Source organism: Gorilla gorilla, chromosome 6 (assembly GCF_029281585.2).
Source record: "Gorilla gorilla gorilla isolate KB3781 chromosome 6, NHGRI_mGorGor1-v2.1_pri, whole genome shotgun sequence".
NCBI lineage: Eukaryota > Metazoa > Chordata > Mammalia > Primates > Hominidae > Gorilla > Gorilla gorilla.
Window position 1 is genome coordinate 85085103 of NC_073230.2, and position 16695 is coordinate 85101797.

General features: G+C 50.2%; 1 protein-coding gene across 2 annotated transcripts in view; it reads left to right on the top strand.

Moving 5' to 3' along the window:
* Window positions 1-3121: 3121 nt before the first annotated feature.
* HIP1 (huntingtin interacting protein 1) overlaps window positions 3122-16695 on the top strand; it is a 198293-nt gene continuing 184719 nt past the window's right edge. Inside the window, exon 1 of one of the 2 annotated variants that reach the window (XM_031012692.3) lies at window positions 3122-3326. In XM_031012692.3, coding sequence (XP_030868552.2) covers window positions 3207-3326 — 120 coding nt within the window. In that variant the 5' untranslated portion in view covers window positions 3122-3206. The remainder of the gene's footprint in view (window positions 3327-16695) is intronic. The other variant, XM_063708191.1, reaches the window with a different exon arrangement.

Genomic DNA, 16695 nt, shown 5'->3' on the forward strand with positions numbered 1-16695 from the left:
GGTGGCTCATGCCTGTAATCCCAGCACTTTGGGAGGCTGAGGCGGGCAGATCACTTGAGGTCAGGAGTTCGAGACCAGCCTGGCCAACATGGTGGAACTCTGTCTGTACTAACAATACAAAAATTGGCCAGGCGTGGTGGCACACATCTGTAATCCCAGCTACTTGGGAGGCTGAGGCAGGAGAATAACTTGAACCTGGGAGGCGGAGCCTGCAGTGAGCTGAGATTGCGACACTGCACTCCAGCCTGGGCAACAGAGTGAGAGTCTGTCTCTTAAAAAAAAAGAGGAAGAAACTATGTACAGAGGTGTGACCTGAGTTAGGGGAATCAACCAGGACGGGTAAATTGGCAAAGCACCAGGAATTGCTGGAACAGCGGGAAGTCACTACACCCTATCTCTAAATAAATAAATGTTTTTTAAAAATTGAGATTTTTGTTTGTTTGTTTTTGTTTTTTGCTTTTTGGAGATAGAATCTCACTCTGTCATGCAGGCTGGAGTTCACTGGTGCGATCTCAGCTCACTGCAGCCTTCGCCTCCCAGGCTCAAGTGATTCTCCAGCCTCAGCTTCTCGAGTAGCTGGGATTACAGGCACACGCCACCACACCTGGCTACTTTTTTGTATTTTTTAGTAGAGACAGAATTTCACCATGTTGGCCAGGCTGATTTTGAACTCCTGGCCTCAAGTGATCTAACCGCCTCGACCTCTCAAAGTGCTGGGATTACAGGTGTGAGCCACTGTGCCCGGCCAAGGTAATTTCCTCTTCCTCTGTCAGCGCCCCTACCGTGCTCCCACGCTCAGTTGTCATCTCCCTCTCCCTAGACATGAAAAATCAGGTGACATCTAATCTCTCCCAAAGCAACACAAGGGAGGGGGCACTCCCAAAGCCTCCCACAGAACACAATTTAAGTAAAGGTGAAACCAGTCCAGTCCTTCCTATGCAAATGTAGCCTGAATGGCACCGCCATTGCCCACCCCCCAATCCCTGTGTCCAAGCCTTATTTGCGTAACCTCCCACGGGACAGAACTTCCTCCTCTCCCTTCTCTTCTAGGCCCTCATCATCTCTCATCTACGCTAGAGTCTCCCCACTGATTTCCTCCCTTCCATCAGGCCCCCATAATCCATCCCCACAATACAAGCTCCTCAGTGCACACATCTGAGCAAAAGTCTTCAGTGGCTCCTTAGTAACCGCAAATGCCCACCCCTCTTTCACTTCTCTATTGAATGTGTGAATTTTTACCAAACGCTCTTATTAAAAAAAAAAAACAAAAAAAAACAGGCAGGGCAGGGTGGCTCACACCTGTAATCCCAGTGCTTTGGGAGGCTGAGGTGGTAGGATCATTTGAGCCCAGGAGATCATGACCAGCCTGGGCAATCCAGCAACATACCCCTCACTACAAAGAAATATGTATATATATATTTTTGAGACGGGGTCTCGCTCTGTCTCCCAGGCTGGAGTGCAGTGGCGCGATCTCTGCTCACTGCAACCTCTGCCTCCCTGGCTCAAGTAATCCTCCCGCCTTATGAGTAGCTGGGACTACAGGCTTGCACCACCACGCCCAGCTAATTTTAAAACTTTTTGTACAGATGGAGTCTTGCTATGTTGCCCAGGCTGGTTTCAAACTTCAGAGCTCAAACGATCCGCCTGCCTCAGCCTCCCAAAGCGCTGAGATTACAGGTGTAAGCCACCGCACCTGGCCAAATTTACAACACACACACACACACACACACACACACACACTTGAATCACCAAATTGTTAGGCCTAAAGGTGCCATTCATTACTCCGAGTTTCAAATAACTTTTAAAAAATACATCTACGCCGGGTGCTGTAGCTCAAGTCTGTAATCACAGTACTTTGGGAGGCCAAGGTGGGAGGCTTGCTTGAGGCCACGAGTTCGAGACCAGTCTGGGCAACATAGAAAGACTCCATCTCTGCAAAAAAGATAGCCAGGCTTGGTGGCGTGCATCTGTAGTCCCAGCTACTTGAGAGGCCGAGGCAGGAAAATCGCTAGGACCCAGGAGCTCAAGGTCCCAGTGTGTTACGATCTGCACTCCAGCCTGGGCGACAGAGGGAGACTGACTCCAAATGAAACAAAACAAACAAACAAACAAACAAAAAACAAAAACAAAAACACACCTAAATTTGAGTTTAACGGAAAACTTTTAACTTTCTCCAGCACTCCTGCTAAGCACCACACTTCTCTCTGCTTGCTGGTACCCTGGCTGACGTCTGAGCAGGATGGGACGCGCGGCTCAGAGCCTAAGATAAACCGAAAGTGTCTACAGGGCTTTCTACCAACAAATAAGCTCTGACGGGTTCCTTTGATGAGGTTTGGGAGGCAGGTCCCGGGAGGTGCCCGCGGACTTAGCCCCGAACTCCGGGACCTGGGCTCTGCGATCCTTGCAGAGGGCATGGGCAGGGGCAGAACGGAGAAGTGCAGGACCGGGAAGCCTGGGAGCTGGGTGGGGGCGGCCACCCATTGAGCCGGATCCGGCCAGGCGCCCACGCTGCGCCCCGCCCACGGGGCTGCGCTTTCCCGGGCTGCGGCCGCAGAGCTGGTCAGTCCGGCGCTCCCGGGTCCCAGGCCCGGAAGGAGCTAACGGGCTATTCGCAGGCGGGCTGGGATTCCCCCGGGGGAGGCCCCACTGCCCGGCCCGCGTCATCCCCGCCCATCTCCCCGGGCCGTCGCGGGGCAGCCCCCTGCAGGAGCGGGCAGGGTAGTGGGCGGCGCTTGGCGGAGGGCAGCGCGCTTGGCGGAGGGCAGCGCGCTCGGGGCGCGCGGGGACTACGGCCCAGGGGAGGAGAGAGCGGTGCGCGGGCGGGGGCGGGGCGAGCGAGGGCATATCAGGGCAGCCCGCCCAGGCCACGCCCCATCCAGGCCTCGCCCCGTCCGCACCCCGCCCCGGCCCTGCCTAGAACGGCGGGACCACGGTGACTGACAGGACTCCAGACCAGTCACCACGCGCCTCGAGGCCCCGAGAGGCTAGTCGGGGCCGAGCCAGCGGAGGGGCTCCTGAAGGGGCGGGGGCGGGCGGGGAAGCCTTTCGGCGAGGGGCGGGGTCTCGGGAAGACTGGCAGAACTCACAGCCAATGGCAGGCGGGAGCCGTCCCGTTAGCGCCGGATCCCCGCGGGTAGGGCGGGGCGGGCGGCGCCGTGGGGATCCCGGGGCAGCCGAGGGCCCCTGACTCGGCTCCTCGCGGCGACATGGATCGGATGGCCAGCTCCATGAAGCAGGTGCCCAACCCACTGCCCAAGGTACTGAGCCGGCGCGGGGTCGGCGCTGGGTTGGAGGCGGCGGAGCGCGAGAGCTTCGAGCGGACTCAGGTGAGGACGGGGGACCCCGGGGCATCCCTGGGGCACCCTGAGGGACGCGGTGTCCGGGAGGGGCTTTGAAGGGAGTAGGAGTCTTGCAGGCCCCAGTTGAAGACGGGGCGAGGGTGTAGTGAGCGGGGGCATTGACGTGCCGATCTGGGCGATCCCAGGAAGGTCGGGGACCCCAGGGTACCCCAGCTGGCCTGGGGAGAAGGGCAGAGGCGGGCTCGGAGGAGATGGCAGGATGCGTGGCCAAGAGGAGCCTGATCGGCTGGGTACCGGGCAGGAGTCCCAAGGTGAGGTGAGAGGGGAAGGAACTGAAAAGGGGCGGGATGGAAGGGTTGCCCCTAAACAAGGGAAGCGCACGGGAGCCACTTGGAGGCTCAAGTGTGGGGGCGGAGAGTGGGGGCGCCGGGCTGGGAATGTGAAGGGTGAGGGGACCTCTCTTCCCCTCCGATCACTTCTTGGTTGCATTGACATCCCTTCCCACCCCCCACCCCTTAGCATCCCCCTTTCTCGATGCCTCTTGCTTGGCTCTGGCCAGCCCCAGCTGTCAGCTCTGAGGCCGGGCGGAAGGGGTCGGAGCAGGGAAAAGGCATGTAGGAAATGCAAAGTGTGGCCACTTTGTGGGAAAATTACTTTGGGGGCTAAAGTGGAGACCATGGTGCCCCCGAGCCCTGACTTGGGGTCTTGGTTTTATCCCCCAAGATGTGCCTGACAGCTAATAGGCAGACTGCCCTATTTGTCCTTCCTGACCAGGGCTTGGGGCCAAAATTCCTCAGTGTCATCAACAAAAAGCCACAATCCATTTTTATCTCCGAGTTTTTAATGCCTCGTGTATTGATTGGGCTGAATTAAGCTGACATGTTGATGGTGTTCATCAGTTCATTTGTATGTAAAATCCATTTCAAAGAGTACAACGCTTCTTTTAATCCCAGTGCCAATGCTGGAGGGGCAGATTTCTTCTACACTCTTGTGCTCAGAGTGGAACCTTTGAAGATCCATTTGGGTCCCCCTCTCCAGAGGCTGGTCCTCTGATGTGTTGTGCGAGGAATACTTCCCCCAAACACAGTTGGAGGGAAAGGGCTTTGGGATTTTAGTTAGAAAAGACAGTGAGAATCTGACTGAAGGTTCTGTATATGGAATCTTTCAAAGAATAAAGCTTTTGGCCGGGCGCGGTACCTCACACCTGTAATCCCAGCACTTTGGGAGGCCGAGGCGGGTGGATCACCTGAGGTCAGGAGTTTGAGACCAGCCTGACCAACATGGTGAAACCCTGTCTCTACTAAAAATACAAAAAATTAGCTGGGCGTGGTTGCAGACGCTTGTAATCCCAGCTACTTGGGAGGCTGAGGCCAGCAGAATTGCTTGAATCTGGGAGGTGAAGGTTGCAGTGAGCCGAGATGGCGCCACTGCACTCCAGCCTGGGCAACAAGAGCGAAACTCCGTCTCAAAATAATAATAATAAAAAAGAATAAAGCTTTTCACCCCCAGAGGACTTCATCCCCTCTTCTTATTCTGAAAACCTTTGGCCCCCCACCTGGGCAACATAGTGCGACCCTGTCTCTACAAAAAATAAAAAAATTAGGCTGGGTGCATTAGCTCACACCTGTAATCCCCGTACTTTGGGAGGCCAAGGTGGGAGGATCACTTGATCCCAGGAGTTCGATACCTGCCTGGACAACACACTGAGATCCCGCCTCCATTTTGAAAAAATTTTAAAATTATCCTCGTGTGGTGGCATACACCTATAGTCCCAGCTGTTTGAGAGGCTGAGGCATGAGGGTCACTTGAGCCAGGAGGCTGAGGCTGCAGTGGGCTATGATCGTGTCACTGCACTCCAGCCTGGGTGACAGAGTGAGATGCTGTCTCTACAAAAAAGTGAAAAAAAGAAAGAAAACCGCGCGCAGGTGTGTCTGGATGGTGTGAAGCAGTGGGACCCTGTCTCTACAAAAAAAAAAAAAAGAAAAAGAAAAAAAGAAAGTGCCTCCATGCAGGTGTGTCTGGATGGTGTGAAGCAGGGAGTCTTCTCTACCTGGTTATCCTACCCCAGGAGGGAAGTGGGAAATGGTCATTTCACTTCTGCCTCCCAGGATCCAGCTAGGTTTGAGGCTTGTTCTCTGGTTTCATGGACCCGACCCCTGAAAAGAAGGAAGTTTTCCATTGGTCTTGGATGTTAGTGCCTCTGCTAGCTGCCTAGTTACATGAGGCTTCTTGCTCCATGAAACAGTGTGTATATTCCTTTTATTTTTATATTTTCATAGAGATGGGGGTCTCACTGTGTTGCCCGGACTGGTCTCAAACTCCTGGCGTCAAGTGATTCTCCTGCTTCTGCCTCCCAAAGTGCTGGGACTACAGGCATGAGCCATGGCACCCAGCCCTGTTTTTTTTTTAATAAATGAAATAAGAAAATAAATAGATATTATTTTTTAACAACCCGTTCCTTCTAGAGTCTCAAATAAGTAAAAACTAGAGCAATAGAGAAATATGCGTAAGACTTTGACCCATAATAGTGATAGAAATTAGGTTTGTGAAAGTTTCCACCAGTGAGTGGTATGTTTCCCTGCTATCCAGGGACGGCCCAACAGGAGAGTCTAGGTCAGTGTTTTCTGGTGTTTTACATTCTGTGGGACATTCGTGATTGGCCAGATTTGACCTGGGTGGGGTGGGTGGGGATGAAGTAGAGTGGAGCCAAAAAAGAGAATTTTTCTGACGTTGAAACTCTTATTTTTAACTTTTTTTTTTGAGACGGAGGTCTCACTGTGTTTTCCCAGGCTGGTCTTGAATTAGCCTCAAGCGATCTTCCCACCTCAGCCTCCCAAAGTGCTGGGATTTCAGGTGTGAGCCACTGCACCCAGCCTCTGGTGTTGAAACTCTTTAGGGGTGTAGGAGAGTAAAGAAAAAGAACCATCTTGGACAACATAGTAAGACCCCATCTCTACAAAAAATAAAATTAGCTGGTTGTGGTATCACGTGCCTGTTGTCCCAGTAACTTTGGAGGTTGAGGTGGGAGGATTGCTTGAGCCCGGGAGGCAGAGGTTGCGGTGAGCAAAGATTGTGCCACTGCATTCCAGCCTGGGCAACAGAGTGAGACCCCATCTCAAATAAAAAAAAAAAGAAAAAGAAAAAGAAAAGAAAAGAAAAGAGAACAGCCCTAAACCCAACATTAGTCAATCTGCAAAAAAATTATTTTGTTTAATGACTACCTATCAAATGTATTATGAGGTTGCAGAGCTTGGTAAGCAAACGGAAAAAAGGGGAAGAATGTATTATGAGATATAAAAAATGAATTAGAAAAAATTAATGAGTTAGGAGACCATGAGAATCAGCCAAGGTATAATAATAACTAACTAATTATTGTGTTTGGCATTATTCTAAGGACATCATTGTATTACCTTTTTAAATCTTGACAAGAACGGATGAGGTGGGTATCAGCCACATTTTACTCTCAGGACGATTGAGGCACAGAGAGGTTAAGTAACTCACCAGAAGTCACACAGCTGGAAGCGGTCTCAACCTTTACCCACTGCCTCAGGCAGCCTCTGAGTACTGAGCAGATGCTGGCATTGGAGTTAGAAGGCATTTGAGGCTTACAGCTGGGCATGTATATGGGCCATGTGGTCTCTGGGAAGTTGTCTAACCTTTCTAAGCCTCGGTTTCCTTATTGTCAAATAAACATAATACTTACCTGGCTGATTTATTGTGGGGATTCAATTAAGCCCAATATGCCTGAAGGCATTTTGTAAACTGTGGAGCACTAGTTCAGTGATTATTGTTATAATCTGACTGGGGAGACGAACCCGAGACAGCAGAAGTGTGAGCAATCAAGCAGGCTGTGATTAACTCTTCCTTAGAGGGATAGATGTGGTACTAGGTAAGGGGATAATTACCAAGAGCACGTGGATAAAGCACAGGCTTTGGGGTTGGGAGCCCTCCCTGAGGACTGAAGCACATCTTGTAGCATGAGTTAGTGCTTGCCGGGTGGAGGAGGGGATGGGGCATTCCAGTGACAGAGGAACATAAATAAAGAGACGTCTAGACTAGGCAGATAAACTTCCCAGCGGGTGCAGTGGAGACTCATTGGCTGGGGTAGACAGAGAGGCAAAATTGGCCACTCCCTCCTCTGAACTATAGCAGGGCTGGTGACCTCTCCTAGTTCCTGTGACCTTGTGCTGGCATCATTTCTCTCTGTGGCCCCCATTGAACGCTGAGCTTATTGAGGGCAGGTCTGTGTCTTGCTCTTGCCTGCATCCTGAAGCTCATGGTTAGTGGTGAATGGGGTCAGCAAGGGAACCCTGGGCCTAGGTGGGTAGTTCAGCCCTGGGCCACAGGATATATTAATAATTACTTTATTTATTTTTATGTAAGAGATGGTCTTGCTCTATTGTCCAGTCTGGAGTGCAGTGGCACGATCATAGCTCAGTTTTGCCTCGGACTCCTGGGCTCAAGTGATCCTCCTGCCTTAGCCTCCTGAGTGCTGGGACTACAGGAGCATGCCACCATGCTTAGCTGATCTTTAAAATTTATTTATTTATTTATTTATTTATTTATTTGAGACAGAGTCTCACTCTGTTGCTCAGGCTGGAGTGCAGTGGCGCCATCTCGGTTCACTACACCCTTCGCCTCCTGGGTTCAAGTGATTCTCCTGCCTCGGCCTCTCGAGTAGCTGGGATTACAGGCGAGCACCACCGCGCCTGGCTAATTTTTTGTATTTTTAGTAGAGATGGGGGTCTCACTTGTTGACCAGGCTGGCCTCGAACTCCTGACCTCAGGTGAGCCGCCTGCCTCAGCCTCCCAAAGTGCTGGGATTACAGGTATAAGCCATCGTTCCTGGCCTAGAATTTTTTTTGTAGAGATGGGGTCTTGCTGTGTTGCCCAGGCTGGTCTTGAACTCCTGGGCTCAAGCAGTCCTCCCGCCTTGGCTTCCCAAAGTGTTGAGATTACAGGTGTGAGCCGCCGTGCCTGGCCTATAATTACTTGTTTTCTTATAATGCTCCAGGGTCGCTGTTGGTCTAGCCTTGCCTCCCGCATACCCAGTCTAGAGCCTGGCCACATGCCCATCAAAAGACTCTCACTGCTCTGCCTGCCTTCTTCTGTCCTGGCATCTATACCCTCAGACCAGCCTTGCATCCCTACTCCTGCCAGCCTCCTCCAGGAAGCCTTGCCTCCTCAACTCTCCTGCACCATCCTCACATTTCACCTGGCCACTGTCACTGCCGGAGTAGGCACCACTGACCTGCCTCATGGCCCAGCCACTGCACCCATCTCCAACCAGACCCTTGGTGTGTTCCCCACCCAATCCATCACAAGCCACCTTCAAGCTTTAGGGAAGTGAAAAGTACTGCCTGCCCTCAAAAAAAAAAAAAAAAAAAAAAAGAAAAGAAAGGAAAAGAAAACCCAGCCGTAATAAGGAGACCTTATCAGGAGTACTTTACAGTTTATAAAGCATGTTTCTAGCCATCATTGGGACCACACGATGGTCAGTCATTATCATTTTCATTTTATGGATGAGGACATCGTGACTCAAAGAGCTTGGTAACGTGCCCAGGGTCATCCCACGGGTGAGTGGAAGGGCCAGGATTCAAAACCAGGACTCCAGGTTCCAAGTGTCAGGCCCGTTCGACCACACTGTCCTCCCACCAGCCAAGAGGGCAATTCTGGAATCAGCCAGGAGGGCTGTCAATCACAGGACAAATAAAATAGTCTGTTTTTACTTAGCTGGAAAATGGTTTTCTCCATGGTTTGTTTATTTCTTCAACATCCGTTCAGTGAGCACATACCGTGGAGGAGACACAGAGATGAGTAAGATAAAGAGACCGGCTCTGGGGGGCTCGTGAGTCAGCAGGGAGGCAGACTGGCCACTGCGCGGCTCCTGGACAAGCCTTGGGGCTCTGATGTGGTCAGGCCCCGAAACACCAGCATCACCAGGGCCATTAGGATGTCGGGCACCACCCAGAACTACTGAATCAGGACTTGTCGTGTTCACCACAGCCCTGGGTACTCTGTGTACGCTGATGTTTGAGCAACAGTGCTCTGTAGTAGGTGAGTTCTGGGATTAGAGGAAAAGACACAGAGTGGGGAACAAACCTTTAGAGAGTCAAAATCTCTTTGGGTGAGCCGGGCGCAGTGGCTCATGTTTATCGTCCCAGCACTTTGGGAGGCTGAGGTGGGAGGATGGCTTGAGCCCAGGAGTTCGAGACCAGCCTGGGCAACATAGCGAGACCCTGTCTCTACAAAAAAATCAAATCAAATCAAATAATTAGCTGGGCATGGTGGTGCTACCTGTAGTCCCAGCTACTCGGCAGGCAGAGGCAGGACGATTGTTTAAGCCCAGGAAGTTGAGGCTGCAGTGAGCCGTGATCACACCACTGCACTCCAGACTGGGTGACAGAGCCAGACCCTGTAAAAGGAAAAACAACACAAAAAAAGCCAGAAACAAACAAACAAAAATCGGTGGATGGCGCATACGTCAGAGCAAAGGATCTTAATGCATCCTGCGTTGAGAAGAGCCTTAGATCCTAGAGAGAAAGAGATAGAAACAAATATTTATTGAGGGCCTGCTGGGTACCAGGAACATGCTGGATGATTTATATCTATGATTTCATTTTAATAGCTCAGGCTCAGAGAGGCTAAGTGACTTGTCCAAGGTCACACAGCGAGTGAACCGAGAAGCCAGGACTTCACAACCAAATGGCAAAGTCCTTTTTTTCATGTTTACGTTGGGGGTACTTCTGCCCTCTTGCTCATGATCTTAAGCAGATGCTCAGCCTCAGTTCAGCAGCTAAAAAATTTTAGGGCTGGGCTAGAAGGATCTGCGGCTCTCAACCCTGGCTGGAGAGCTCTTTAAAAAAATCAAATACTGTTTCTCTGGGCCCCCTGCATAAGGATTCTGTCTCATTGGTATGGGGTGATCATTGACATTTTGTAAAGTCCCAGGTGGTTCTCATGTGCAATCAAGATGGTGACCGTGGGTCCTGATGGGTTCCCACACCCCTGGCACCCCACGGACTTTGGGTGGCTCAGTTGGTTCTGGTTATACTCAGAAAACCAAGATGGCCCTAAGCCTGCTTCCTGCAGGTAAGAAGCATCTGTGTCAGGTTTGTTCTTTAGGAATGCAAATGCTCAGAGCCAGGCTGTGTAGCACCCTGAGCCTTGAACCTGGCGCCCCACCCCTTCTGCTTGTGGAGCAGGTGCACAAAGAAGTCACACCTTGCCTGAAGTCTGAGCAGGTGCCTTCTTGCAGGGAGAGCTGCTCGTGAACCCCATTTTTCCATTTACTTGACAATCAGAGCTGGCGTTTTTTTTTTTTTTTGAGTTGGAGTCTCACTCTGTCACCCAGGCTGGAGTGCAATGGCGCCATCTCGGCTCACTACAACATGTGACTCCTGGGTTCAAGTGGTTCTCTCACCTCAGCTTCAGGAGTAGCTGGGATTATAGGCGTGCGCCGCCATGCCCAGCTAATTTTTGTATTTTTAGTAGAGGAGGGGTTTCATCATGTTGGCCAGGCTGGTCTCTAACTCCTGACCTCAAGTGATCCGCCCACCTTGGCCTCCCAAAGTGCTGGGATTACAGGCGGGAGCAACTGCGCCTGGCCCAGAACTGGCGTCTTAAACTTCTGTGCCCTTCTATCTCCCCAACCTTGCTCCTTTAGTGGGTATTGAAAACTTAAGAAGGAAGTTAAGAGCTTTCTTTTGGTCCCTGGTTTTGTACTGTCCTGAGTTTCTTCCCAGTGATGGTAATGGTAATCGTCAACATTTACTGACCAGGCATGGTGGCTCATGCCTGTAATCCTGGCACTTTGGGAGGCTGAGGCGGGCGGATCACTTGAGGCCAGGAGTTCGAGACCATCCTGGCCAACACGGTGAAACCCATTCTCTACTAAAAATACAAAAATTAGCTGGGCGTGGTGGTGCATGCCTGTAATCCCAGCTACTCGGGAGGCTGAAGCAGGAGGATCGCTTGAACCCGGAAAGTGGGGAGGTTGCATTGAGCCGAGATCACACCACTGCACTCCAGCCTGGGCAACAGAGCAAGACCTTGTCTCAAAAAAAAAAAAAAAATTACTGCCCACATACTGTGTGCAAATGGTAAAGGCCTTACACGAGCCACCCTTTTCGATCCTTGCAACACATGTATGAATTATAATTCCTATTTTAGGCTGGACACGGTGGCTCACACTTGTAATCCCAGCACTTTGGGAGGCCGAGGCGGGTGGATCACCTGAGGTCAGGTGTTCAAGACCAGCCTGACCAACATGGAGAAACCCTGTCTCTGGTAAAAATACAAAATTAGCCGGGCGTGGTGGCCTGCGCCTGTAATCCCAGCTACTCGGGAGGCTGAGGCACGAGAATCACTTGAACTCGGGAGGCAGAGGTTGCAGTGAGCCGAGATCGCGCCATTGCACTCCAGCCTGGGCAACAAGAGCGAAACTCCGTCTCAAAAAAAAAAAAAAAAAAAAATCCTATTTTACAGAGGAGGAAATTGAGGCTTTCAGGGGTTGATAGCTATGCTCTCTGTTTGTCCTTCTGTCACTGCCTGGCACCCTCTGCTCTCTTCCTCCTTATGCTTGGGGTCCCCAAGGCGTTGTCCTCACCCCACTTCTCTTTTACCTCCTGTCCACTTCCTTTGCCCTCACCTCTGTCTGATGGTTTCTGTTCTCACTTCTGTGGCACTGACTCCCCACATCTCCCTCCTGACTTCCCAGCCTGAGTGACCACTTCCCACTGGACAACTGTACCCCCTCGGGTGGCCCCATGGCAGGACAATGGTCCCCACCTTCTCTCTGGTGTCAGTTCTGAGCCCTCCCTCCTTCCTGCCCTCACAGCCGCATTCTGTTGAGTGCCTCTGTGAGACTTGTCTCACCCATTCATCCTGTGAATCTTGCATTTCCTGCTCTTATTACATCTTGCCTGGATTTTTGTCATCTCATCCTGCCTGCCCTCTAAATCACCTGTTCTGGACAGTGTCCCTCAAATCCAACACTGTGATTTTTGTTTGTTTGTTTTGTTTTGAGACAGAGTATCGCTCTTGTCAACCAGGCTGGAGTGCAGTAGCGAGATCTCGGCTCACCGCAACCTCTGCTTCCTGGGTTCAAGCTATTCTCCTGCCTCAGCCTCCTGAGTAGCTGGGATTACAGGCGCCCGCCACCATGCCCAGCTCATTTTTGTACTTTTAGAAGAGACTAGGTTTTGCCATGTTAGCCAGGCTGGTCTCGAACTCCTGACCTCAGGTGATCTGCCCACCTCGGCCTCCCAAAGTACTGGGATTACAGGCGTGAGCCATTGCGCCCGGCCGCTTTTTTGCTTTTTAAGACATAGAGTCTTGCTGTGTTGCCCAGGCTGGAATGCAGTGATGCGATCATAGCTCACTGCAGCCTCGAATTCCTGGGCTCAAGTGATTCTCCCACCTCAGCCTCCTGAGCAGCTGGGACTACAGGTATGTGCTGCCACACCCAGCTAATTAATTTTTTTTTTTTTTTTTTGCAGAGACAAGATCTCACTACGTTGCCCAGGCTTGTCTCAAACTCCTGGCCTGAAGCGATCCTCCCGCCTCAGCCTCCCAAATTGTTGGGATTATTGAGTCACTGCACCTGGCCCAACAATGCTGCTTCTTTTTTTTTTTTTTTCTGTTCTAGTTTCTTATTTTTATTCACTTGTTAGAATTTTGGAGTTTTTTTTCTTCTGTTTCCTCTACACTTTTTTTTCTCAACTTTTAAGTTCAGATGGTACATGCACAGGCTTGTTACATGGGTAAACTGCATGTCACTGAGTTTTGGGGTATGAATGATCCTGTCACCTAGGTAGTGAGCATAGTACCCCGTAGGTAGTTTTTCACCCCACTTCCCCCCACCGTACTCCCCCTTCACTGACAACTACTTTTATAACTGCCCTTTTTCACTTGATCTTAGCCAAAAGGCCGAGAAGCGATATAACTGCCCTTTTTCAAAAACTTTTGCTGCCTCCTCCGAGACCCTGCCTGATATGGCACCATCAGGGTCCCTGGTCCCTGGTCCCTGTCCTTTTTCTTTTTTTTTTTTTTTTTTGAGACAGAGTCTCACTGTGTCTCCCAGGCTGGAGTGCAGAGACCCCATCTCTGAAAAAGAAGATTAAAAAAAATAAAAATAAAGGGTTGGTGCTGCACGTTAAGAAGGATGGGGCGTGTCCCTATGGCCCAGGAGATCAGATTCCCTGCCCCACTTGGGCACTGAAAGGGTTCCCCCTCTGGCACTTCTGCAAGGCACTGATGACGACTGTTTTCTGCTCCCCATTCATTGGCCCACTTATTCCACTACCTCAAGGCGAGGTGTGGTGGAGACCTGGGTGTGGCAGCGGGCACAGCCTTGTGCAGTGGGCTGGCGGCCAGCTCTCCTCCTGCATCAAGGAGGGTTGATGACCTGGAGAGATGCCCACCTGGGAAAGAGAACTTGTCAGCCCCACCTCCCGGCAGGGTGGTGGCTGTTTCCTGTTTTCCTGCCTGGGCAGCCAGGGAGGAGCTCTGTTCCCAGTGTGTGGGCAGGACTTGTGAGGGGAGAGGGACCGTGATTTAAGGTGTCTGCTGGCTCAGAGGAAGAGAGAATGGCATCTTTTCTTGGATCAGAAAGGTTGCTGCTGCTGCCTCTGCTAATACTGCCACAAGACAGCTCAGGAAGCCAGTGTGGCCTATGGCTTGTGTTTAACAACAACTAACACTATAGTTTAAAGGCGTGTTGACACATTACTCCTTTGAAGCCACAGAGCAAGCATGCAGTAGATGGTTGTGGTCAGTTTTCAAATACAGACACTGAGGCTCAGAGAGATTAAAAGACTTGTTTGAGAGCACTCAGGAAGTGGCAGAACTGAGGTTTGAACCTGGCTTGTCTGGCCCCAAATTTTATACTTTCTTTCTGTATCTCCCTTTAAATCGGAAGCCGGGTCAGTGGCTTAGATATGTGTGGCGTAGAAAAGGTACAGACATTTATTTTGCTAAGTTTTTTTTTTTTTTTTTGAGATGGAGTCTCACTTTGTCACCTAGGCTGGAATCCAGTGGTGTAATCTCAGCTCACTGCAACCTCCTGCTCCTGGATTCAAGCAATTCTCCTGTCTCAGCCTCCTGAATACCTGGGACTACAGGCACATGCCACCATGCCCGGATAATTTTTCTATTTTTAGTAGAGACGGGGTTTCACCATGTTGCCCAGGCTAGTCTCGAACTCCTGACCTCAGGTGATCCACCCGCCTGGGCTTCCCAAAGTGCTGGTATTATAGGCGTGAGCCACTGCGCCCAGCCTTATTTTGCTAAGTCTTTTCCGGTTGACTTATTTGGATACTGAAAATTCCTCCCAGAAGAAAATATTTGCAACACACATAATTATCAAAGGGCCTATATCCAGAATATGTAAAAAATTTAAGAGAAACAAACAAAAAACTTAAAAAAGAAAGAAAGAAAGAAAAGGCCAGGCACTGTGGCCCATGCCTGTAATCCTAGCACTTTGGGAGGCTGAGGTGGGCGGATCCCTTGAGCCCAGAAGTTCGAGACCAGCCTAAGCAACATGGTGAAAACCCGCCTGTACAAAAAATACAAAAACTTAGGTGTACATCTATAGTCCCAGCTACTCGGCCTAGGAGACTGATGCCAGGGACCTGGGGAGGTCAAGGCTGCAGTGAGCCATGATCACACCACTACACTCCAGCCTGGGTGACACAGTGAGACCTGTGTCTCAAAAACAAACAAAAAGACAAACTTAATTAAAAAAAAAATAAGCAGGAGATACTTAATGAAAGGGGACAAACAAATGGCCAATAAACTTATGAAATGGTGTGCAGCTTCATTAGCAATCAGGAAAATGCAAATTAACATTTAATAAGGTACTGGCCAGGCACAATGGCTCACACCTGTAATCTCAGCACTTTGGGAGGCTGAGGTGGGCAGATCACCCGAAGTCAGGAGTTCGAGACCAGCCTGGCCAACATGGTGAAACCCCATCTCTACTAAAAATATGAAAATTAGGCAGGCATGGTGGGGCGTGCCTGTAATCCCAGCTATTCGGGAAGCGGAGGTTGCAGTGAACCGAGATGGAGATCGTGCCACTGCACTCCAGCCTGGTGGACAGAGCGAGACTCTGTCTACCAAAAAAAAAAAAAAAAGAAAAACATTTAATGAGATACCTCTACATGCCCATCAGGATGGCTGAAATTAAAAATATTAAAAAAAGAAAACTTGACAGTGCCAAGCATTGGCAAGGATGTGGGGTGATAAAAATGCCCGGCCAGGCATGGTGGCTCATGCCTGTAATCCCAGCACTTTTGGAGGCCAAGGTGAGAGGATCGCGAGGTCAAGAGTTCGAGATCAGCCTGGCTAACAAGGTGAAACCTTGTCTCTATTAAGAATACAAAAAATTAGCCAGGTGTGGTGGCATGTGCCTGTAGTCCCAGCTACTCTGGAATCTGAGGCAGGAGAATCGCTTGAACCCGGGAGGCAGAGGTTACAGTGAGCCAAGACCGAACCATTGCACTCCAGTCTGGGAGACAGAGCGAGACTCCGTCTCAAAGAAAAAAAAAAAAAAATGCCCAGGCACTGCAGGTGGGACTGTAAACTGGGGCAACCACATTGGATAATGTCTAGTGTTATGCTAAAACTAAAGACAGGCATCCTCAGTAATTTAGCCATACCACTGCTAGTTATATACCCAACAGAAATGCAAGCACAGCTGGGTGCGGTGGCTCACGCCTGCAATCCTAGCAGTTTGTGATAACAAGGCAGGCAGATCATTTGAGGTCAGGAGTTCCAGACCAGCCTGGTCAACATGGTAAAACCGTGTCTCAGCTAAACTACAAACAAACAAACGAACAAACAAACAAACAAAAACTGGGCATGGTGGTGCATGCCTGTAATCCCAGCTACAGGGAGGCTGAGGCAGGAGAATTGCTTGAATCTGGGAGATGGAGATGCAGTGAGCCGAGATTGCGCCACTGCACTCCAGCCTGGGCAACAGAGTGAGACTCAGTCTCAAAAAAAAAAAAAAAAAATGCATAGCACATGCACCCACAGACATTTAGAAGAATATTCATAATCATATTTTATAATAGTCCCAACCTGCAAACACACCAAAAGCCCGTGAACAGTAGATGGATGTATACATAATATAGTCTTTCATCAGAATACTATACACCCATGAAAATAAACTTTAGTTACGTTCAACAACACGGACGAACGCTGCAAACAGAATGTTGAGTGAAGAAAAAGGCAGACACAAAAGGACATTTTCTGTATACTTCAATTTGCTTGCTTAGATAGTAAAACTGTAAAGAAAAAAGGAAGTGATTCTCATAAAAGACCAGTAAAAGTTATCTTTGGGTGCAGGGGAGGTTGGTGATTGGGAGGGTGGGGAAAGGGAGTTTCTGAG